The sequence below is a fragment of the Schistocerca gregaria genome, chromosome 5, assembly GCF_023897955.1.
Source record: "Schistocerca gregaria isolate iqSchGreg1 chromosome 5, iqSchGreg1.2, whole genome shotgun sequence".
Lineage (NCBI taxonomy): Eukaryota > Metazoa > Arthropoda > Insecta > Orthoptera > Acrididae > Schistocerca > Schistocerca gregaria.
Window position 1 is genome coordinate 197,259,251 of NC_064924.1, and position 24,513 is coordinate 197,283,763.

General features: G+C 39.9%; 1 protein-coding gene across 1 annotated transcript in view; it reads right to left on the bottom strand.

Annotated features, from left to right (window-relative positions):
- Nucleotides 1–1,678: 1,678 nt before the first annotated feature.
- LOC126271911 (neuferricin) overlaps nucleotides 1,679–24,513 on the bottom strand; it is a 66,107-nt gene continuing 43,272 nt past the window's right edge. The window contains exon 4 of the mRNA XM_049974301.1: nucleotides 1,679–2,142. Within this exon, the coding sequence (XP_049830258.1) occupies nucleotides 1,965–2,142 (178 nt within the window). The 3' untranslated portion in view covers nucleotides 1,679–1,964. The remainder of the gene's footprint in view (nucleotides 2,143–24,513) is intronic.

Consider the following 24,513-nt stretch of genomic DNA (forward strand, 5'->3'; position numbering starts at 1 on the left):
CTTAGTATTGGAGGGAAGTGCGGAGGGTAAAAATCATAGAGGGAGACCAAAAGATGGATACAGTAAGCAGATTCCGAAGGATGTAGGTTGCAGCATTTACTTGGAGGTGAAGAAGCTCGCACAGGATAGAGTAGTCTGGAGAGCTGCATCAAACCAGTCTCTGGACTGAGGACCAGGACCACAACAACAACAACAACAACAACAACAACAAGTACTCCTCATTTGCAAACCAGTTAAATTAAAAACCTGACAAGTCTGGTTAAAATACACACACACACACACACACACACACACACACACACACACACACATGCGCGCGCGCACACGCGTGCACACACACACACACACACACACACACACACACACACACACACACACACCAGTAAAAAAATTTAAAACTTGCCTTTTCTTCCAGCTTCAAACTGCATGATGCATCTGTTGAGCTGAAATGGAAATAAAGAGTGCTGTGCCGGACCTCCTACTGTGGAAATTATACTATAATGGCAATGGCAAAGTGAAAAGCATTCACAGTATTTCACAATGATACATGATTACATTGACATAGCTGTCTTAAAAAGTTGATTCTTCAAGTAGTGTTGTACATCTTTTCTATAAAAAGACACAGTATGGCAATGGCAAAGTGAAAAGCATTCACAGTATTTCACAATGATACATGATTACATTGACATAGCTGTCTTAAAAAGTTGATTCTTCAAGTAGTGTTGTACATCTTTTCTATAAAAAGACACAGTATTTTACAATACTATTAATGTATAAAATCCTGTTGTACAGCCACTCAAACAGTGAGTAGTCAAAGAGCTTGCTGGTTTCTAGTAACCAGACCATGTCATAGATGACTATTTTCTTAAAGGTTATTTCTGAGGCCACTCGTTAAGGAAAATTCATGTCAAAACAGAGGCATGTCTGGTACTTCTGTTTTTAGTTTACAAACCAAAATAATTTCTCTCCACAAGTTGGGAAATCAACCTGCCTGTCTTTTTGTCATAAAAAAATTCTAGGAGGTTTTCTTTTGACTTAGTTTGGAAGCGTCATAATGTACTGTACTAAATTCAGTAAAGACGATGTGTAGTAACACAAGCTTCAGGCTGTACCTGCAGAGCTCATACATTAGTATAATGACCTGCAGATTTAAAATGGAGAGCCAACTGTTCACATAGCAAATAGTTCTTAAGACAACTAATTAATGGAAAATCTCTTATAAAGATGTGAAACAATTACTAACAAAGAGATAGAGGGGCTGGCCAGTACTTACCTCAGCTCAGTACAGCCGATAGAAACACAAAAAACAACCGAAAATTTAAGTTTCTAGCTTCCGGAATAAATGTTCCTTCATCAGGGAGGAGAGAGGGGAAAGAAAGGGAAGAAGGGAAAGTGGATTTAGTTACTCACAACCCAGGTTATGAAGCAACAGCAATGCTTCATAACCTGGGTTGTGAGTAACTAAATCCACTTTCCCTTCTTCCCTTTCTTTCCCCTCTCTCCTCCCTGATGAAGGAACATTTATTCCGGAAGCTAGAAACTTAAATTTTCAGTTGTTTTTTGTGTTTCTATCGGCTGTACTGAGCTGAGGTAAGTACTGGCCAGCCCCTCTATCTCTTTGTTAGTAATTAGTTCTTAAGACAATTAATTTTGAACTGATGTTAAGAAAATAATATAATTTAAAATGTAAAAGTAATTAATTTTCTTATTGTTGTTGTTCCCAAAGATAATACACCAATTTTGAACACTTTCACCACCATACTCGAAAAATAAATAGCTCTTCGCGGGCAAAAACAATCTATAGATGCATTGTACCAAGACCCAGCTTTCCAAGTCCACTGACGGGCATAGTTGTAAATATCACAATAAAATATTTGACCACTGAAATCCGTAAGAAAGTTCATCTAAAGGGATAGTTTATACAAAAACATGTTTGGAATGTTATTCGTCACAAGTAACATACATCAACTCTTTATATGACAACTAGTAGCATGTGGATCACAGTCCTCATATTCTCGAATATTGCCTAACATTGGCAATGTTTCTGCCGCCTGCATATTTATGCAAGCACATCTGTAAGCCGAGGATCCAGGTTCATAAAACTGTCTTGGCGAACCAACCCAGTCCCTTTCAATGCCACCACTGGAACAAAAAGGGCAATATCATAACATTTTACAAATTGTCCTAGAACAAACTTAGATGATTACAAATGTGGTGAAACCAGAATATCTGTAAAATAACCCTTAACTTTTCCAGTATTTGGAATCAAAGGCTTGGTGCTCTGTAGGAAATATTAATAAAGGTGGAGAAGGCATTCAAGGATAACATGGAACGTGGCAGAACATCAGACGCATTAAAGAAACGTACATGATGCCATGAACAGATTCCAGCTAAAGTGTATCACTTAATCTGCGGACAGTTCAGTCATTCCTTTTATCACACTCCTCCAAAATAAAACAGGATGACAGATCAAAGGAAAAGATACACAAAAATAACAGACTTGGAGTCCCACAGGAACATATGAAATGTATTGCTTTCGATTAAACCTCACAAAGTCTGCTCATTTATTACACAGCACTTACAGCAAATTAATGGCTACAGTCTTCTTGGGTTCCTCCAGATGTGTTGTCATTGTTGTGTTTGGAACTTTCCAAATTTGCCATTCTGTGCAGATACTATTATGGAAAACAGTCTCCAGGTATTCTAGTTGGTTGGTGAGACACACTGTCAGAAATGATGTGACTCCTGTTGAACTGTTCTGAGCACTCGCTTCCTCTGTGCCAGACAGTATATGTCGCCATGCAAATAAAAGTTGGTGTGCATCTTTTACCAGTTCACACCGTACCCGGCATTTCATCAGCTACCCTTTTAACTAGACCATGGAGAAAGCAGAGACTTTGATTCAGTTCGACTTGTGTGATGACAATCTCAAACGTATTAAATTGAGGTATCAAAATAAATCTTTCAGCTTGTGTCTTCCATGTGACCATAGAAGAAACATGTCACCAATGTAACAGATCAGAGTGTCAGTTTCTCAGTATGTTTCCAGGGATGCTTCGTTGATGTGTTTCATACACATATTGGTCTCAACGGGTAGGGTGAACTGCTCATGGACACTCCACCAGCCAGTTCACAGTACATCTTGTCAAAAAGAAAATATGAAGAATTTCTGAGCAATGACAATCGAGGTTTCCTGTAGAAATGCTCTGGCATAAAGAAAAATTAAACTTAAACTGACAAAGATCTTTCTGAGGCACTGCATAAATTACATGGAATTATGAAAATGACTTTCACATTTCCCAGGCATTTAATGTAATCACCTAATTGATATTCAGCCTTTATGCTCATAAATATGAACCTGCATTCTCAGTGCAGTTCAGTAGAGCACTGAGTTGATATACACCACAGTAACATCATTAAAACATTCACTTATCTATTCGGGAGACACAAAGCATGGAACATCTGTCTCATATTGATAGCCTGCAGTCAACATCAGCTTATGACCACTTCTTTGGTACACTGATAAGTGTGCAATAGAAATGTCGATTGACTTTTGGAGACAGCTGGGTGGGCTATGTCAACCCAACAGAATGCAATTGTCTTCCCATGATCAATGTGGCCTCTGGGCACTGAGTCCTCTTGACTAACAAGATGCTTGACGACTGTTGTAGAAAAGTGTGGCAGCAGCTAGATACCAATACACATCTCAGACATATACTCCTACAGGATCATCAGATAGATGGGGTACTATTGAGGGCAATTTCAGGGCTGAGCAGTATTGAGACATGATCCTACAACCTACAGTTCAGTCCTACAGTACAGAGTTCATCCATCAAGACAATTATGCAGACACAGACTTCGTCAAACTTGTTGACACCTTCCTCCAGCAGGCAGGACTCAGCCAAATGGAATTTTTTAAGTGTCTGTTCACATGACTCAGACTATTCGTCCAGGAGACTCAGAGGGCCATAGACATGGGTTCCGAGGTAGATGCCATGTTTCTTGACTTCTGCAAGGCATTTGAAACAGTTCCCCACAGTCGTTTAACGAACAAGTAAGACCATATGGACTATCAGACCAATTGTGTGATTGGATTGAAGAGTTCCTAGATAACAGAATGAAGCATGTCATTCTGAATGGAGAGAAATCTTCCAAAGTAAGAGTGATTTCAGGTGTGCCGCAGGGGAGTGTCGTAGGACTGTTGCTATTCACAATATACATAAATGACCTTGTGGATAACATTGGAAGTTCACTGAGGCTTTTTGTGGATGATGCTGTAGTATATCGACAGGTTGTAACAATGGAAAGTTGTACTGAAGTGCAGGTGGATCTGCAACGAATTGACGCATGGTGCAGGGAATGGCAATTGAATCTCAATGTAGACAAGTGTAATGTACTGAAAATAAATAGAAAGAAAGATTCTTTATCATATAGCTACAATATAGCAGGTCATCAACTGGAAGCAGTTAATCCATAAATTATCTGGGAGTAGGCATTAGGAGGGATTTAAAATGGAATGACCATATAAAATTAATCGTCGGTAAAGCAGATGCCAGACTGAGATTCATTGGAAAAATCCTAAGGAAATGCAATCCGAAAACAAAGGACGTAGGTTACAGCGCACTTGTTCGCCCACTGCTTGAGTATTGCTCACCGGTGTGGGATCCGTACTAGATGGGGCTGATAGAAGGGATAGAGAAGATCCAACGGAGAGCAGTGCGCTTCATTACAGGATCATTTAGTAATCGCGAAAGCGTTACGGAGATGATAGATAAACTCCAGTGGAAGACTCTGCAAGAGAGACGCTCAGTAGCTCGGTACGGGCTTTTGTTAAAGTTTCGAGAACATACCTTCACCGAGGAGTCAAGCAGTATATTGCTCCCTCCTACATATATCTCATGAAGAGACCATGAGGATAAAATCAAAGAGATTAGAGCTCACACAGAAGCATACCGACACTCTCTCTCTTTCCACGAACAATACAAGACTGGAATAGAAGTGAGGACCGATAGAGGTACTCAAGATACCCTCCACCACACACCGTCAGGTGGTTTTCGGAGTATGGATGTAGATGTAGATGTAGAAGTGTACTTAAGAACTGTAGTGTATCATTGCATGAAGCATCTTCACTGACCTTTGGGACAAGCTTGAGCAGCTATGTCTTGACCACCTACCACCCAGAAGACAGCATATCTTGGAGGATCTTAGCATATTACAATACATAGGATGGGCCAACATGGTACTGAATGTTAATCAACAGCATATTTTAATTTCACTCATTTGTACTTTTCAACTGACTACCTTTATTTTGGTTAGTGTTTTGTTTTTATTTTTCATTAAAGTCTTTTGTTTACAAGGCTTATTGTTTCATTCAATGCACCCCTTGAATCTACACCCACTCACATATCAGATAAGAAGGCAGTGTAATACATTTTCAAGCAGTTTCTGTGGTGGACACAGTTCCAATGAGTGTAGGTTTACTGAGAGTTCGCAGGGGTGAGTCTCTGATGCAGGTATGTTGCTCGGAGGAATTGTTTGGTTGTGGTGATAGATAATGTGAATCCTTACAATTACATAACATTCTGTCACAAATTGTAATAAAAGTATATTGTGAAGAAAACAGGATGTAGCAGAATAGCCTTGTCAAACTATGATTTGACCTGGGCAAAATTGCTTTACAAACAACTGAATTGGTATTCAACTCAACAATTATTACTTTTTAACACATTCAGTATCAGACAAAATTGGTCCATGACAAACACCTAAAAATCAAACTCAAAATGGCGGCCTCTTTTCAAAATAATTTTGTTAGTATAAAATTAAATGTTTTAATGTGTTATTTTAGTGGCTGTAATATTTGAGTAACACTTTCTCGTTTCAGGTAAAGTCTACTAAATATGGTTGCTGCTTGACAGTACAGAGTGCACATAAAGTCTGGGAACACTTTCAATTATTTATTGCACAAGAACCAAACATTGTACAGTTATCATATATGTGTCATTTTAAACAGAAACCATGAAACTTTTTTTTTTTGTTTTTTCCATGTATACTGCCAAGCGTAATTTGGTAATTTGCCGATGGTCAGCGCTAGTCGCAAACATGGCAAGTTCAGGTGCAGAGCGAGCTTTCTGTGTGTTGGAGTTCATGTAATAGCCTCCCCGATCACCAGATCTCACTCCGTGTAACTTTTTTCTGTGGGAACACAATAAAGATCTGGTGTATGTACCGCCTCAACCAAGTCAAGTAGCAGAGCTCCATGAGAGAATACGGGAAGCGACTGCCACAGTCGACAATGCCATGCTGGAAAGGGTATGGCAAGAATTCGATTACCATATTGACATCTGCAGGGTCACTCATGGTTTGCATATCGAATGTTTTTAAAAAAAACTTTCAGAGTTTCTCTTCAAAATGCAATAAGTATGACATCTGTACAACATTTAGTTCTTGTGCCATAAATAATGGAAAGTGTTTCCGGACTTCATGTACACCCCGTATTGTAGTATTTGCAAAAAAATATTTCAAAGGTGGTCAAGAGGCAGTCACACTAACGTTGCAGGCTGGCGATAGCATAAATGCAACCAGGAAATACCAGGGAAGTGACGTCTTAGTAAGTGCTGGAAACAGTGTGCATGTGTCATCTCGAAAAACTCACACTGGTAAGAAAAGCAGAGACATACTGAATAAACAACAATTGCCCAGTAATACCTACATGTATTTAAAAGACAAGTGTCCATTTAGCTGAAGGACCATTTTTTGCCCCAACTGACTGCTTGTTTTGTTGAAATAATGTGGATTATTTTTGATTTTTTTTTCCCTTCAAAATACAAACTGAAATTAGATCAAGTTAAATTATGAATGTTCATATTTGCTTAAAACTTCAAAAAATGCTGTGAGGAACTCTGTCATGAACGGTCTTATGTGATAAAATTACACACAGAATATTTTCTTTCAGATCTGCATGCTCCCAACTGCATCTACCATATATTCTGCAAACTTTCGTAGTGTGAAATATATTCATCTAGAATATGCACGTATCAAACATTTCTCAAAGAAGCAGAAACAAGGTTGCCCAATCAACAAACAACAAGAAGTAAACTTCCTAAAGACATGCACTTACCTTGAACCTAATGACGAGGAGCAATTGTCCAGATTCAGGTGCATAGTTTTTGCGATATCACTTATTTAATTGTTAAGGAATTTGTTCATATCTGTCTATTATGAACAAAAATTATTTATACTTATCACTAAAAATTAAAATTATTTTTATGTTCTTTAAAAAAAGATCTGTTATTTAAATACAGGGTGATTCAAAAAGAATACCACAACTTTAAAAATGTGTATTTAATGAAAGAAACATAATATAACCTTCTGTTATACATCATTACAAAGAGTATTTAAAACAGTTTTTTTTTCACTCAAAAACAAGTTCAGAGATGTTCAATATGGCCCCCTCCAGACACTCGAGCAATATCAACCCGATACTCCAACTCTTTCCACACTCTCTGTAGCATATCAGGCGTAACAGTTTGGATAGCTGCTGTTATTTCTCGTTTCAAATCATCAATGGTGGCTGGGAGAGGTGGCTGAAACACCATATCCTTAACATACCCCCATAAGAAAAAATCGCAGGGGGTAAGATCAGGGCTTCTTGGAGGCCAGTGATGAAGTGCTCTGTCACAGGCTGCCTGGCGGCCGATCCATCGCCTGGGGTAGTCAACAGTGCCTCAAGCGAACAAATGTACAACTAAATGAAACTTTATAGCTCCCTTAATTCGCCGACAGATAGTGCTTACCTCTGCCTTTTGTCGTTGCAGAGTTTTAATTTCCTAAAGTTGTTCTTTTTGAATCACCCTGTATAACTACTATACCTACACTGGCATTAAAGGCTTGTTTTTATTACCCTAAATATTACGAAATATCTTCAAACTAAGTAATCAATAGTTCAAACAACAGAAAAGTTTTTAATCTGATTTTATGGTGCTTTCCCACAGTCCAAATTTTGACTTCAATCACATGAGAAGCAATTTCGCCCAGGTTTACAGTTCATATTTTCATAATGTAGTTGGACTAGAAGGATTGTGGGCTCCAGTAGGCAAGAATAATACTTTGCTGTTTAACACTTATATATTAATTTGAAGTTCTTGATAGAAGTCATTCCAGCTGGGGTAACTCATGGAGTGAATAGACACAGGAGGATAAATAATTTGGTAAAAAACAATTTTTACTCAAAAGGGAAGTTTCATGACATCAGAGCAACAGAAATGACACGAAAAATCTATGGAACATCAAGGTATTCATGGAGAAGAAAATCTACCAACAGGTTAGTATGATTTAAAATTCTGTTTCAGATGTACTGAGAAAGGTGTGTGAGTGAAAAATGGTAAGACAAAGGAAGGTTCTTTCTGGAATGTTGGTTTGGTATGACTGCAGAATAAGAAGAAGGTTCGGAATAAGCCCACTGGTGTGAGAAGTGGTTCTTTTGGTATATGTTGTTGTTGTTGTGGTCTTCAGTCCTGAGACTGGTTTGATGCAGCTCTCCATGCTACTATACCCTGTGCAAGCTTCTTATCTCCCCGTACTTACTGCAACCTACATCCTTCTGAATCTGCTTAGTGTATTCATCTCTTGGTCTCCCTCTACAATTTTTACCCTTCACACTGCCCTACAATGCTAAATTTGTGATCCCTTGATGCCTCAGAACATATACTACCAACCGGTCCCTTCTTCTTGTCAAGTAGTGCCACAAACTCCTCTTCTCCCCAATTCTGTTCAATACCTCCTCATTAGTTATGTGATCTACCCATCTAATCTTCAGCATTCTTCTGTAGCACCACATTTCGAAAGCTTCTATTCTCTTCTTGTCCAAACTTTTTATCGTCCATGTTTCACTTCCATATATGGCTACACTCCATACAAATACTTTCAGAAATGACTTCCTGACACTTAAATCTGTACTTAATGATAGCAAATTTCTCTTCTTCGGAAACACTTTCCTTGCCATTGCCAGTCTACATTTTATATCCTCTCTACTTTGACCATCATCAGTTATTTTGCTCCCCAAATAGCAAAACTCCTTTCTTACTCATTTCCTAATCTCAATCTCATTTACTAATCTAATTCCCTCAGCATCACCCAACTTAATTCGACTACATTCCATTATCCTCGTTTTGCTTTTGTTGATGTTCATCTTACATCCTCCTTTCAGGACACTGTCCATTCTGTTCAACTGCTCTTCAAGTCAATATAGGGAGGAACAAATTAGAATGTAAGGTGCAAATTATGATTAAGTGGCACTTGGAATCTTCAAACAATGGAGCTCAGGTTAGGAGTGGCAGGAACTACTACACACATTGAAAAAAGTTTTGCTTCACCTTGGTTCTGAGAGTTCTGGCACCTGTACAGAAAACTGGAATAGAGATCAACATACACATCATTTCCACCCTTTCTATTGCTCATGAAAACCACACATTTCCTGTTGTACCACCATACAGCAAGACCTTCAGAGCTGGTGGTCCAGATTGCTGTACATGCCGGTACGTCTAGTGCCCAGCAGCACGTCTTCTTGCATTGATGCATGCCTGTATTTGTCGTGGCATACTATCCACAAGTTCATCAAGGCACTCTTGATCCAGATTGTCCCACTCTTCAACAGTGATTCGGCGTAGATCCCTCAGTGGTTAGTGGGTCTCGTTGTCCATAAACAGCCCTTTTCAATTTATCACAAGCATGTTCAATAGGGTTCATATCTGGAGAACATGCTGGCCACTCTAGTCGAGCGATGTCATTATCCTGAATGAAGTCATTCACAAGATGTGGACGATGGGGGACGTGAATTGTCGTCCATGAAGACGAATGCCTTGTCAATATGCTGGTGATATAGTTGCACTATCGGTCGGAGGATGGCATTCATGTATCATGCAACCATTATGGCGCCTTCCATGATCAGGAGCATATGTCGGCCCCACATAATGCCACCCCAAAACAACAGGGAACCTCCACCTTGCTACACTCACTCGACAGTGTGTCTAAGGCGTCCAACTTGACCGAGTTGCCTCCAAACACGTCTCTGTCTGGTTGAAGGCATATGTCACACTCATCGGTGAAGAGTACATGATGCCAATCCTGCGGTCCATTCTGCACATTGTTGGGCCCATCTATACTGTGCTGTACGGTGTCGTGGTTGCAAAGATGGACCTCACCATGGACTTCAGAAGGGAAGTTGCGCATCATGCAGCTTACTGTGCACAGTTTGAGTCATAACACAACCACTTGTGGCTTCACGAAAAGCATTATTCAACATGGTGGCATTGCTGTTAGGGTTCTTCTGAGCCATAATCCATAGGTAGCGGTCATCCACTGCAGTTGTAGCCCTTGGGTGGCCTTAGCGAGGCATGTCATTGATAGTTCCTCTCTCTATATTTCCTCCAGGTCCGAACAACATTGCTTTGGTTCACTCTGAGCCACCTGGACTCTTCACTTGTTGAGAGCCCTTCCTGGCACAAAGTAACAATGCAGACGAGATCAAAACATGGTATTGACCATCCAGGCATGGTTGAACTAGAGACCATACGTGTCATGTACCTCCTTCCTGGTGGAGTGGTTGGAACTGGTCGGCTGTCGGACACCCTCCATCTAAGAGGTGCTGCTCATGCATGGTTGTTTACATCTTTGGGTGGGTTTAGTGACATCTATGAACAGTCAAAGGGACTGTGTCCGTTGATACAATACCCACAGTAAACGTCTATCTTCAGGAGTTCTGGGAACCGGGGTGATGCAAAACTTTTTTTTATGTGTGTATGAAACTAATAGTGAGAGACCAATAATAGGTGCACCTCATATATTACTTGCCCCAGGAGTGGTTGTGGATAAGTATGTGTGTTCTGTGAAGAGTCATAACAGAAGATTGTTCCATGAGTGTAGTAATGTACTTGTAAATTACAGTAGATTGTAGGTGAATCCTTGAATAACCTTGTCTGATAGTTGCTGCTGATGTTGTTTTTGTTGCTGTCTTCAGTCCGAAAACTGGTTTGATGCAACTCTCCACACTACTCTATTCTGTGCAGGCATCTTCATCTCCAATAAATGACTGCAACCTACACCCATTTGAACCTGTTTACTGTATTCATCTCTTGGACTACCTCTACAATTTTTCCTTCATTACCAAGCTGACTATTCCTTCATGACTCTGGATGTGTCCTATAATGGATCCCTTCCTTTAGTTAAATTGTGCCATAAATTCCTTTTTTCTTCAATTCAATCCACCACCTCCTCATTAGTTACTCAATACATCCATACAATCTTCAGCATTCTTCACTAACATCACTCTTCAGACACTTTTATTTTCTTCTTTTAGGAATTCCTTATCATCCACTTTTCACTTCAGTGCAAGACTACACTCTGCATAAATAGCTTCAGAAAAGACTTACTTAAATTTTCATTAGATGCCAACAAATCTCTATTTTGCAGAAATACTTTTCGTGCAGTAATCAATCTCCACTTTGTATTCTGTCTACTTCGAAAATCGTCAGTTATTGTCCAAACAGCTTAACTCATCTACAACTTTTAATGTCTTGTTTCCTTGTAAAATTCCTTCAGTATCACCTGATCTGACTCTACTACACTCCATTACCCTTGTTTTACTTTTGCTGATATTAATACTATGAGCTCTTTTCAAGACACTTCTCATCAACTGCTCATCCAAGTCCTTTGCTGTCTCTTCAAAGATTTTATTTCTTCTAACTGAACTTTAATTCCTTCTTCAAAGTTCTTCTTGGTTGCCTTTACTACTTGCTCAACGTACAGACTGAATAATTAACAACGGGGATGGGCTATGACCCTGTCTCATTTCCTTCTTGATCACTGATTCCTTTTCATGTTGGGGGTTGCAAATTTTGCAGAGAAGTTTGTAGGCTATATTTATGTTTATTATTATTACTATCTTCTTCTTCTTCTTCTTCATCTTCTTAAAGGAAAGGTGGTTATAGTTTTGATGGAGAGACATTAGAAATTGGCATTGAATGACCGAAAGCATGGTTAGTACTGAATTACTGAGTTACAACTAGGCATGGATCTAACTGAACCATCTACCAAACATATTTAAATAACTTAAAAATTATATGTAGTTCAATTAATATCTGAAATATAACTCAATTATGATAGTGGAGGGAGGGACTAGTGATACAATGTCCAAGCAAGAGTGGAGGAGAATGCTGTTACAGTAGTGCATTTCCCACAGTGAGGGAATATTTTTGGCACTGTAAAAACAAACATCACACACTTAAGCTTAGCGTTGTTGTTGTTGTTGTTGTTGTTGTTGTTGTTGTTGTTGTTGTCTTCAGTCCACATGCAGCTCTCCATGCTACTCTATCCTGCGCAAGCTTCTTCATCTCCCAGTACCTACCACAACCTACATCCTTCTGAATCTGTTTAGAGTATTCATCTCTTGGTCTCCCTCTACGATTTTTACCCTCCATGCTGCCCTCATTACTAAATTGGTGATCCCTTGATGCCTCAGAATATGTCCTACCAACCGATCCCTTCTTCTAGTCAAGTTGTGCCACAAATTTCTCTTCTCCCCAATTCTATTCAATACCTCCTCATTAGTTATGTGATCTACCCATCTAACCTTCAGCATTCTTCTGTAGCACCACATTTCGAAAGCTCCGATTCTCTTTTTGTCTAAACTATTTATCGTCCACGTTTCACTTCCATACATGGCTACACTCCATACAAATACTTTCAGTTTAGGGATAAGTGGAAAATAATCACAAGTGCCTCCTGAATAGCCAAGAATTTTGATAGCTTGCCTCTTATAACTGACAAGATTGGTGGAAGAAAGTGCTAACCTTCAAATTAATTTAATTGGATATCTATCCAATTACATTATATTGTCAAAAATTGATTATTTTCATTGTTATAACCTTCAAATTAATAATAAGCAGTCTCATCATACATCTGCCATGGTATAAGCTTCACTGCATCCAGCTGACAAGTCGTTCCATTTCAAAAGTTAGAAAGCATTTGCTGTCTACATACATTGTTTTGCCTTACTATATTTATGTTCTTTTCTTTGGATGAAAACTGTGGCATGCCACAGAGTCACGATGGCAGTGACATCGAAATCTTGTAATTGAGTAAACAGATGGATGTAATCGTGATGCAGATCCTGTTTACACACCATGAAATTCATTTAATGTTGAAAATATTGTAAGTGTGGCTTAGCATTATATTGCCACCAGTCCAACCTCAAAAGGTTTAGATATACATAGCACTTGTTTACATTTTGGAGAATTCTTTAATGTTAGCAATATATAAATTTAATGTATTGTATACCAATGAATGCATGTAATGTTGTTACAGTCCCTGGTTCATTTTACCTTGTAACAATAAAAATAACCAGTAATGAATTTGTTTAGGGGTTAGCACTGTTCCGGCCCTAATGTTAAACACTGTGAGTTAGCACTATTTTTTATTCTGTTTTATTTCTTTACGAATGTTTGTGCTTTTATTTTTAGGAAGGAGTACAGTCTTGATTCACTGAAATAGAGGTAGGCAGCAAATGTAAATTTCAGAGGGGTGAATGAAAAATATCAAGTGAATGCAGACTTTTTAACTATTTCACTCTAAAAAAAGAGACAGAGAGGCAATTCCCAGCAAGAAAATATGATGGACCACATTCTATTAATAGGAAAGGGAGGGGGGGGAGAGGGAGGGGCAGGGGGGGGAAAAGAGAGAGAGAGAGAGAGAGAGAGAGAGAGAGAGAGAGAGAGAGAGAGAGAGAGAGAGAGAGAGGGAGAGAGAGAGAGAGAGTTATTTGCTACTATGCTGAAAACCTTCAAGTGAATAATGAAGAAAACTAAAACCTAAAATTGCTTTCATAGTGCTGCAACTGCACTTAACAAAAACTCACATGGTTTCTTCCTGTGTTTTACTTTTGAGTTTTCTGGAACTCTTCATCATAAATTCATACCCATAACATCAATGCTAAAAATTCCCCGATTTTACATTTATTCCTGGTAAAGTTTACCTCAAGTCTAAGTTCTTACTCAACATCTCACTTGACTTCATCTCATTTTCTTCCTATTGACATATGATTCGCACCACAAGTGGTGGCAGAATTAAGAGAATATTTTAGGCCATTGGGGAGAGGGGAGATGTGAGAGATAAAAAGCTGACATAACCCATGATTGGTGTTGCCAGCGCAACTTGCAACATTTAGTTTCACTGTACAATTATGATACAACTACTGCTAGGTTGCAGTGGTAATGGAAAAACAAGACAGTTGACGCGATGTGTTCTGGACCGAGCCAACGCATGAAAAAAAAATGACATGAGCGTATGACATCGTTGGCCAGGAGGCCCCTATTCGGGGAAGTTCGGCCGTCATGTGCAAGTCTTATTTCATTTGATGCCACATTGGGAGGCTTGGCGCCGGTGATGAGGATGAAATGATGTTGAGGACAACACAATACCCGGCCCACGAGCGGAGAAAATCTCAAACCCAGAAAGGCATCGAACCCAGGCCCGCTTGCATGGGAGGCAAGCATGTTATCACTCAGATAAGCAGGCAGACTTTTTGCATGTATTTCTGATTTACTGCATTCAGCAACAATATCAATCATCAATCTTTTAAATTCAGACACTGAGTCTTGAAAAATATGCTCGATCATAACTGGAGAAACGTTGCCCATTTCCGGCTAGTGAACTCTTACTGGCTTGTGACCTGTTAAGTCATACAATAGCCAGCACAGCCACCACACCACACTAACACATATGAAATGAGCTCATCTACTGGATGTGTGGAAAGGGGGAGTGGCTCTTCAGTGATGGGCATGCAGATAGCGTGAAAGCATCTTGTGAAGTGTTGAAAATCCACTTTTCATGCAGGTGACGTGCTGTGGCAGAGATGTCACATGGAAATAGAACAAATGTTTTGCAATAGCATATTTTAATGACTTTCGTGTTCAAATTTGACATGATACAGTTGCAACAACTACATACACTAACCATGTATGTAGTGTATATACTTTACATCACACACAACACACACTGTAGATCGTACACACTGGTAGCAGTGACAGAGGGTATGAATCGAAACTGTAGCACCTGAACTTCCTTTCAAATTTACATTTTACACAATGCACAGAAATTCATGGAGCCCACTACTAATCAGCTTGCAATGTCAATTGGGAAAGTAAACTTGTTTTTTCATTTCCCTGTTTCTCTCATCAAGCCTAAAATAACACTTCAATGGTGGTGAGCATATGAAGTGCAGCTCATGAGAAAAGCAGTAAACAATAACAGCAATGATGACAAAGTATGTCATTAAGTAGATGTTTGCATTTATGCTTATGGTTTAACCATTTAGTTGCTCTAATGTTCTGGTTTGAACAACATATTCATCAATTTTTACATTTTTCTGGGTGAGGACAAAGGATGATTGCTGAAAAACATATGTTTTGAAAATACAATTTGTAGCCATAGTATGTCAGAAAACAGCTCGATTACCTTGTACTCAGACCAAATTCAATTTTTTGATGGATTTTTACTTGCTGTTATACATCTATGATTTTTTAAGAACTGATGAAAGTCATTACCACAAATTATTGTATAAACATTCTATTGCACATTTAATTTCCTTCCTTAGACAGGTTTTATAAAAATTATTGGAGAGGACTGCAATTTTTAATTATACATGCCAATTACATGTGTTTTTGCTCGTATATTGTGGGGTTTTAACGTTTTCCTCGATTCTGCATTTTCATCAATTTTGTGTTTTTTAAGTCTGGACAGCAAGAAAATTTAAAATAGGGGTTTCACTGTATTCTATTTTCTTATGTTTAGCTTCTCTAGTGTACTAATCTCTGATGTCAGATAGTAAAAATCACATATTTCCTCTCAAAACATTTCTAGGTATTGTTTTGTTTAAAATTAAATGTCCTTCACCATATTGTTATAACAGATAAAAACTAAAATGCAGTTGACAACCCACACGTTGTTCACTAAAACGGCCAATAACTCAGATGGCAAACATACAGTAGAATATAAGTGGTTAAAAAGAAAGGGTGTTCGGTGAGGAAAAGGCGAACCAACAAAGGTTGGTGAATGAGCACAAAGTGGTGGGAGATCACCACATAACAAATGGTGACAGCTAAAATAACAGTGCCCAATATGCAGCCTAGCTAAAATGATCTCATGGTGAGAGGACCGAGATGAGGTCGGCCAGGCAGCAGGGAAAGGTTTAATTCCCTGGAGCTTGTTCCCATGAAGGGATGACCAGTTGTGATGCCAAAATGACACCACCTGCTGACAGACGGCATCACAGAAGTCATCAGAAGGAATAGGAGTATTAGTGGGCTGAGGTAGGAGGACTGCAGCATTGGCGGCCTTGTTTCCTGTCAGACCGATGTGACCAAGAATCAACATAAACATCACAGTGGCTCCATCAACAGTGAACAACTGGAAGCTTTCTTGGACCCATTGCATTAAGGGATGGACTGTGTTCATCACACAGAAGCTCTGAAGGGCAGTGAGAGAATCGAAGCCAATGACACAACTGAAATGCTTGTGTTAACGGATGTACTGTGCAGCCTGATACAGGGTAAAGAGCTCTGTTGCAGATACTGAGCAGTGTTCCAGAAGCCAATACCAAAAATGGTCGGTGCTAATGATGAAGGCAAACCTGACATCACGTCAGTCCGAGATCCATCAGTGTACACGAAGGTACTATCGCTAAGTTCTGTGCAAAGGTCAAGAAACTTAGAGTAGTTTCCTTAGGAAGTGACTGAAGTCAAAGGTAAACAAGGCTACCACACAAAACCAAGGTGGAGAAGGGTTCACACTCATTGGGAAAGTAGCCGGTAGTGTGAAGTTAAGCTGCCAGAGCAATAGCGAAGGTGACCCCCAAGAGGTAACAGAGAAGAGGGACATGCCCCATACTGGCAGTCAAAGGAGTCATTGAAGAAGGGAGCATAGGATGGGTGGCCAGGCATGGCAGACAAACATCACCTTGGTAAGACAGGGGTAGTTCAGCAGCTTCTGCATACAGACACTTAACCAAGCTAGTGTAATAGGCACCACTGGCCAACAGTTTCCACGATCGTGGATTATAATTTGGATGGCGTAAGATTAACGGACATGCAGACGCATAAACAAAACACGCACATTCTGGTTTCGAACGGACAAGCGATTGGTACAAACTTAGGAGGGTGCTCCAATTTGTTCCCCAGCAAGTACTGCTGAGGACGCACAGGATGATGAGGAACCGGGTATAGTGGGCTGCCAGGTAAAGGACCAAGGTAGTTTCCTATCAAGCATGAGCCCTAGGGATTTTGTAGTTCCAGCTAGCAGAAGAGCAACACACACAAGATGTAAAGATGGTATAAGAAAGCCACTGTGCTGCCAGAAACTCATACAAATGGTTTTGTCAGTGGAAAAGCAAGAATCATTGTCAATGCACCACGAGTAAAGACGATTGAGACACTGCTGAGGACGCCACTCAAGGAGACAAGTCCACGGGGAACTCCAATAGATTGCAAAATCTTCAATGAAAAGGGAGTCAGAGATGCCCAGTGGGAGACAGGCTATAATATGGTTGTTGGCAACAGATGCTCAGTAAGGAGCCAGCAGGTACTCTGTTTTCCTGGATGAAGGTGTCCCACGAGGCCAAACCCAAATGTACCTTGAAAACTTTGTCTTCTAAAAATTCCCAAAGGAAATGGGGCAGGTGGCCTCAGAAACCCCACTTGTAGAAAGTACGGAGGATACCAGTCGTCCAGCATGTATAGCAGGCTTTCTCCAAGTAAAAAAAAACATAGCCACAGTCAGAAATTTCCACAGAAAACCATTCATGACAAAGTGACGAGATGGTCAGCTGCAGAATGGCAGGCTTGAAATCCACACTGTGCAGAGGTTGATAAATTGTGAGACTCCAGCCACTGTGCCAGACGGGCACGAATCATATGTTCCATCACCTTGCAAACAAAGCTGGGAGAGAAATGGGGCAGTAGCTAGACAGAAGATGTTTATCCTTACCGGGGTTAGGTATGGGTACAACACTTGTTTCATGCCAGCATCTGGGATATGTGCCATCTGCCCAGATATGATTGTAAGTATGAAGGAGAAAGAGCTTGCCCACAAGAGAAAGGGGCTGCAACATCTGAATGTGAACATTTTCCGCCCCTGAGGCAGAAGATCAGGATTGAGTGAGAGCACGATCTAGCTCCCACATTGTAAAGGCAGCATTGTAGCATTCCCAATTCTGAAAGGAGTCTCCTCCACTGATTTCTGATGTAGGCAGGGCGATAGTGGGTGGAGCTCAAAATCTCTGCAAAGTAGTGGCCCAAAGTGTTGGATATAGCAAAGGGGTCCACAATGACACCATCTGCTCCAGTCAGGCCAGAAACTGGGTAATGGACTTGGTCCCAGAGAGCTGTCAGGGGTTGACCCACATGATGGAAGAGGGGGTTGTAATGGTACTTGAATTACGCAACCATTACGGCACCTCACTTGAACCTCTCGATACCAGCCATATTCTACTATGTTTCTGACATATTTCTGAGACAACATTCAGATTTGATTTCATTTTGTGATATAGCGATATGTTTATATTGCAATGATATTATTCTTATGTGTATTCTTTCTTTTGTCACTATGATCTTTGACATACTTGTAACTCTGATTTTTGGGCACGTGAGCGATAGTTAGTTAGTTGTTAACTTGTTAGAGAGTCGGACGTTGAGAAAGTCAAGTATTGGACGTCATGTTGGAAAGACGCATAACATAGTTGGCTTATAAAATGTGAGGTAGATGTTTTCAAGTATGTTTTGTGTTGTGAAGTGATGTTTTGTGTGTTTACGTGATGTTGTTGTTGTTGTCTTCAGTCCTGAGACTGGTTTGATGCAGCTCTCCATGCTACTCTATCCTGTGCAAGCTGCTTCATCTCCCAATACCTACTGCAACCTACATCCTTCTGAATCTGCTTAGTGTACTCATCTCTCGGTCTCCCTCTACGATTTTTACCCTCCACACTGCCCTCCAATGCTAAATTTGTGATCCCTTGATGCCTCAAAACATGTCCTACCAACCGATCCCTTCTTCTAGTCAAGTTGTGCCACAAACTTCTCTTCTCCCCAATCCTATTCAATACCTCCTCATTAGTTACGTGATCTATCCACCTTATCTTCAGTATTCTTCTGTAGCACCACATTTCGAAAGCTTCTATTCTCTTCTTGTCCAAACTAGTTATCGTCCATGTTTCACTTCCATACATGGCTACACTCCAAACAAATACTTTCAGAAACGACTTCCTGATACATAAATCTATATTCGGTGTTAACAAATTTCTCTTCTTCATAAACGCTTTCCTTGCCATTGCCAGTCTACATTTTATATCCTCTCTACTTCGACCATCATCAGTTATTTTACTTTCTAAATAGCAAAACTCCTTTACTACTTTAAGTGTCTCATTTCCTAATCTAATTCCCTCAGCATCACCCGATTTAATTTGACTACATTCCATTATCCTCGTTTTGCTTTTGTTGATGTTCATCTTATATCCTCCTTTCAAGACACTGTCCATTCCGTTCAACTGCTCTTCCAAGTCCTTTGCCGTCTCTGACAGAATTACAATGTCATCGGCAAACCTCAATGTTTTTACTTCTTCTCCATGAATTTTAATACCAACTCCAAATTTTTCTTTTGTTTCCTTTACAGCTTGCTCAATATACAGATTGAATAACATCGGGGAGAGGCTACAACCCTGTCTCACTCCTTTCCCAACCACTGCTTCCCTTTCATGCCCCTCGACTCTTATGACTGCCATCTGGTTTCTGTACAAATTGTAAATAGTCTTTCGCTCCCTGTATTTTACCCCTGCCACCTTTAGAATCTGATAAAAGAGTATTCCAGTCAACATTGTCAAAAGCTTTCTCTAAGTCTACAAATGCTAGAAACGTAGGTTTGCCTTTTCTTAATCTTTCTTCTAAGATAAGTCGTAGGGTAAGTATTGCCTCACGTGTTCCAATATTTCTACGAAATCCAAACTGATCCTCCCCAAGGTCCGCATCTACCAGTTTTTACATTCGTCTGTAAAGAATTCGCGTTAGTATTTTGCAGCTGTGGCTTATTAAACTGATAGTTCGGTAATTTTCACATCTGTCAGCACCTGCTTTGTTTGGGATTGGAATTATTATATTCTTCTTGAAGTCTGAGGGTATTTCGCCTGTCTCATACATCTTGCTCACCAGCTGGTAGAGTTTTGTCATGACTGGCTCTCCCAAGGCCGTCAGTAGTTCTAATGCAATGTTGTCTACTCCGGGGGCCTTGTTTCGACTCAGGTCTTTCAGTGCTCTGTCAAACTCTTCACGCAGTATCGTATCTCCCATTTCGTCTTCATCTACATCCTCATCCATTTCCATAATATTGTCCTCAAGTACATCGCCCTTGTATAAAACTTCTATATACTCCTTCCACCTTTCTGCCTTCCCTTCTTTGCTTAGAACTGGGTTGCCATCTGAGCTCTTGATATTCATACACGTGGTTCTCTTCTCTCCAAAGGTCTCTTTAATTTTCCTGTAGGCAGTATCTATCTTACCCCTAGTGAGATAAGCTTCTACATTCTTACATTTGTCCTCTATCCAACCCTGTTTAGCCATTTTGCACTTCCTGTCGATCTCATTTTTGAGACGTTTGTATTCCTTTTTGCCTGCTTCATTTACTGCATTTTTATATTTTCTCCTTTCATCAATTAAATTCAATATTTCTTCTGTTACCCAAGGATTTCTAGCAGCCCTCGTCTTTTTACCTACTTTATCCTCTGCTGCCTTCACTACTTCATCCCTCAGAGCTACCCATTCTTCTTCTACAGTATTTCTTTCCCCCATTCCTGTCAATTGTTCCCTTACGCACTCCCTGAAACTCTGTACAACCTCTGGTTCTTTCAGTTTATCCAGGTCCCATCTCCTTAATTTCCCAACTAATAGATTGTGGTCAGAGTCCACATCTGCCCCTGGAAATGTCTTACAACTTAATAACTGGTTCCTAAATCTCTGTCTTACCATTATATAATCTATCTGATACCTTTTAGTATCTCCAGGGTTCTTCCATGTAGTGATATTGCAATTAAAAAGAAGTGTAACTTAAATTCAGAGTGCTGATTATTTTTTTGCATCACTATTGTGCCAACTTTGAAAGGTTTAATCTCCAAGAATGGTTTGTGAAGTGCGTCTACAAAACTTTTGAATATAGCAGAATAAAACCTAGGCCTCTTTGCATCTGAGCTCGGAATCATAACCACCTACATTTTCAACGATTGAGCCATGATTTTACGACGAGACCAATGTGGGAAACACAAAAAGATGAGTGCCTAGTTTTTTGATTATTACATGAAATGACTTTATTAACTGTGCTCTAATGACACCTGCCACATAATATGACTGTTGTTGCTCGAAAATGCAGTATTTAGCAGCGTGAGCAACACCACAATCGTTATCAAATGCTGACCTTTGTCTTGGTAGGGTTGTTAGTTCTTAAAAGAACTAGAAAATAAAATCCAGCTAGCATTTTTGCTATACTGAATAATGTGATGACATTGCGCACACAACTATTTATAATGAATGAAGTTTGTCATCATAGGAAGGCCGAAGTGGACTGGAAAGAAATGTCAAGGTGGTCACAAGGTTTCAATTATGTTTCCTGGAGGCAGAAAACAAGTGAACACTGCAATTCCAAGACCAGCTGCAATTCATTCTTGTTGGGTCTAATGCCGTGAAATTCCACTGGAGGATTCATGAAATGGAAATGGAACTAGGGAAAAAATGAAGGGTTGTCAACTCAGCAGCTGTCAAGTGCCAGCCTTTGAAGACTCACTGCTACAGGACGCAGAGGCTGGAGATTCGTACTCCATGATATCTACAAAGGCTTCAGCATTCTCACTGGGTTGGTGTGTGGATTCCACTGAAGAGGATCTACAAGTTGGCCAAGGAAAAGACCATTTGCCTTTGATTTCTTAGAACCTTTGCAGTTGGCAGATAAAGACTCAGATGTTTGTTGGCTGGAGGGACACAAAAAGTCTTTGGGGGAGTATTCCTTACATGTTTTCTGGCCTCCCAGTTGTGTAGCAGGTGATTTTGCTTCCAGAGGCAAAAATTTGGGGGCTTGTTGCACATCTGAAGCAGAAGGAGATGGCGATGCTACTGTGACACTGGGCAATTTTACAACTGTGGTGCTTAATTTGAGGTAGCAAGTCTGCATGGACATGTGCTTTGTGGAGTGAGGTGTAGCAAGAATTATACTGTAAGTGCCAGATAGTAAAACACAGGGCTTTCAATTAGCCAATAACTTATGAGACACATGGTAAGGCACTTTTTCCTTCACCCAGATCTCCTGGATGGTCCGTTCATCAAGATACAAGGGACATTCTCGAAATGAGGCTGCATGGTTGCCATTGCAACTGATACAGTGAGGATAAAGAGACGGACAATTGCCCTCATGAGCAACCCTACTGCATTTGGCTGTGTTTTGACAGGACATTGGAGTGTGTGTGTAATGTCAGCACTGGCACCAGCACATCGAGTTTGGAATGTATGGTCAGACCATGACGACTTCATAGCCTTTGATCTCTGATGGAAACACTATTCTATCAAATGTTATAAAAAGGAATGCATGTAGGCACTAAGGATGCATCACTCTTGTTCATGACCCAATGGGCTGCAGTAACACCCTAATCAGAGAGGTAAGTTTGAATGTCTCCCTCGGTCAGACCATCAAGCAGCCTAGTGTACATAACACCACACGAAAAATTCAGTGTTCAATGGGCCTCGACATGAACAGGATAGCCATGGAGAAACGAAGCTGCAAGCAATTGTTGTGCTTGAGAATCACAATTAGTCTCCAAAAGCAAAGTGTCATAGCATAAACGAGAGCAAGATTTCACAGGGTCACCAACTGAATCGACACCTCGCTGAACAACAAATAGATTAACCGTAGCAAAGGATTGATATTCTTCAGTGCATGATACAGTGAGGAATCAAGGTGCAGCAGCTGGGTAAGTCTTGGAATCTTTATCCTCATTCCATTTATGTTTAATAGACGTAAATTTAGATGGTGATTGGCTCATTGCGAGAAAATCCCCTGTGATTGCCAGCATCTCTGTTGGCGTGAACTCCTGACAGAGGGACCAAATGGCAATTTGGGAAGGTAACAGCTCAAGCAATCACCCCTCCCTGGGTCTGGCCTGTATCAGGGATACATGCAGAACCTACCTCTCAACCTCGGGCTGGGAATTACGTGTTACCCAATAACTAGTTACGCACCAGATGCATTGGCTGGCCTTCAGGGTGCACAGGGAGGAAGAAAAAACAAAGAGGAACCTCAAATGCTGAAGCAGAGAGAGATTAGGAGATGGAGAACAAAGAAAAAGAGAAAGAAGAAACAGTGAAGGGATGTTATGATGTCAGGCTACTGTCAGGATACTGAAAGTTCAGAACACATTTCTGAAAATATTCCAGATATGTTCCCCAAGGGAGGAGAAAAAGAATAGCAGAAGGACAGACATGCAGCATGGAAAGAAAAAGATGCTGCAAAGGCTGGAGCCCAGTGGTAGCCAAGCACAAACTCACCACATAGTGGTGAGCCCCCTAGGGTTTTTTTCTAGGTACTTTTTGATCAAGATAATGACCTACAATAGTGGAGACAATGTTACAAGTAAAGGATTTTGTGGGATTATTAACAATTTTTAACCTGCATGGCACATTAAATATCTAAAAAATAATGTAATAATTTGCATAAAAAATCACAAAGAAGTTGATTTTGATACATGATTCACAGATTTAACCAAAAATATAATGCACAATAATGCAAAACTATGTCCTCATGGATTAGTACTTTCTTCAACCCTCCCCTTAAATTGTTCTTAGTCGATCTACTGTGGATATTGGTTACGAATGTTTAGTTCAATCCGGTAATCCTGTTAACGTGAAAGGGGAAATTGATGTCACTTTGGATATATAGTTCCTTTCTTCTCTACAGATGCATAACACTATTAGCTATGGCTTATGTTATTAATAATGCAGTCATGTTTCTTCTGTACATGTATCAACTGTAGTTTTGATTTATATAAAACTGTATTGTAATGGTGAGTCAAGTTACACATTTTGGCTGCACAATAACATCTACTGTAAAGTGGTAATGAGCTTTATAGCGCCACATGTTTAGGCCGTAATTATAATACTTAAAGAGGCGAAAACCTTTTCATATTACAATTATATAGGAGATCAAATCTGATAAAAGCAGTCACTTCAGCCACTTTGCGACTGAAAATGTTTACTTCGTAATGCACCACAAGGTGACAGCCCGATTGGCCTCTCGTGTTGAGTAAGATGTTAAATACTGACAAGATACTATGTGTCCACAAGATAAGTAAAAAACTTACCTCTTACCACAATTACTCTAAGCATTGTTATTTTATAAATGTTTGTTCTATTCATTGTAATGCAAGTTCTTTGTCCCACAGAT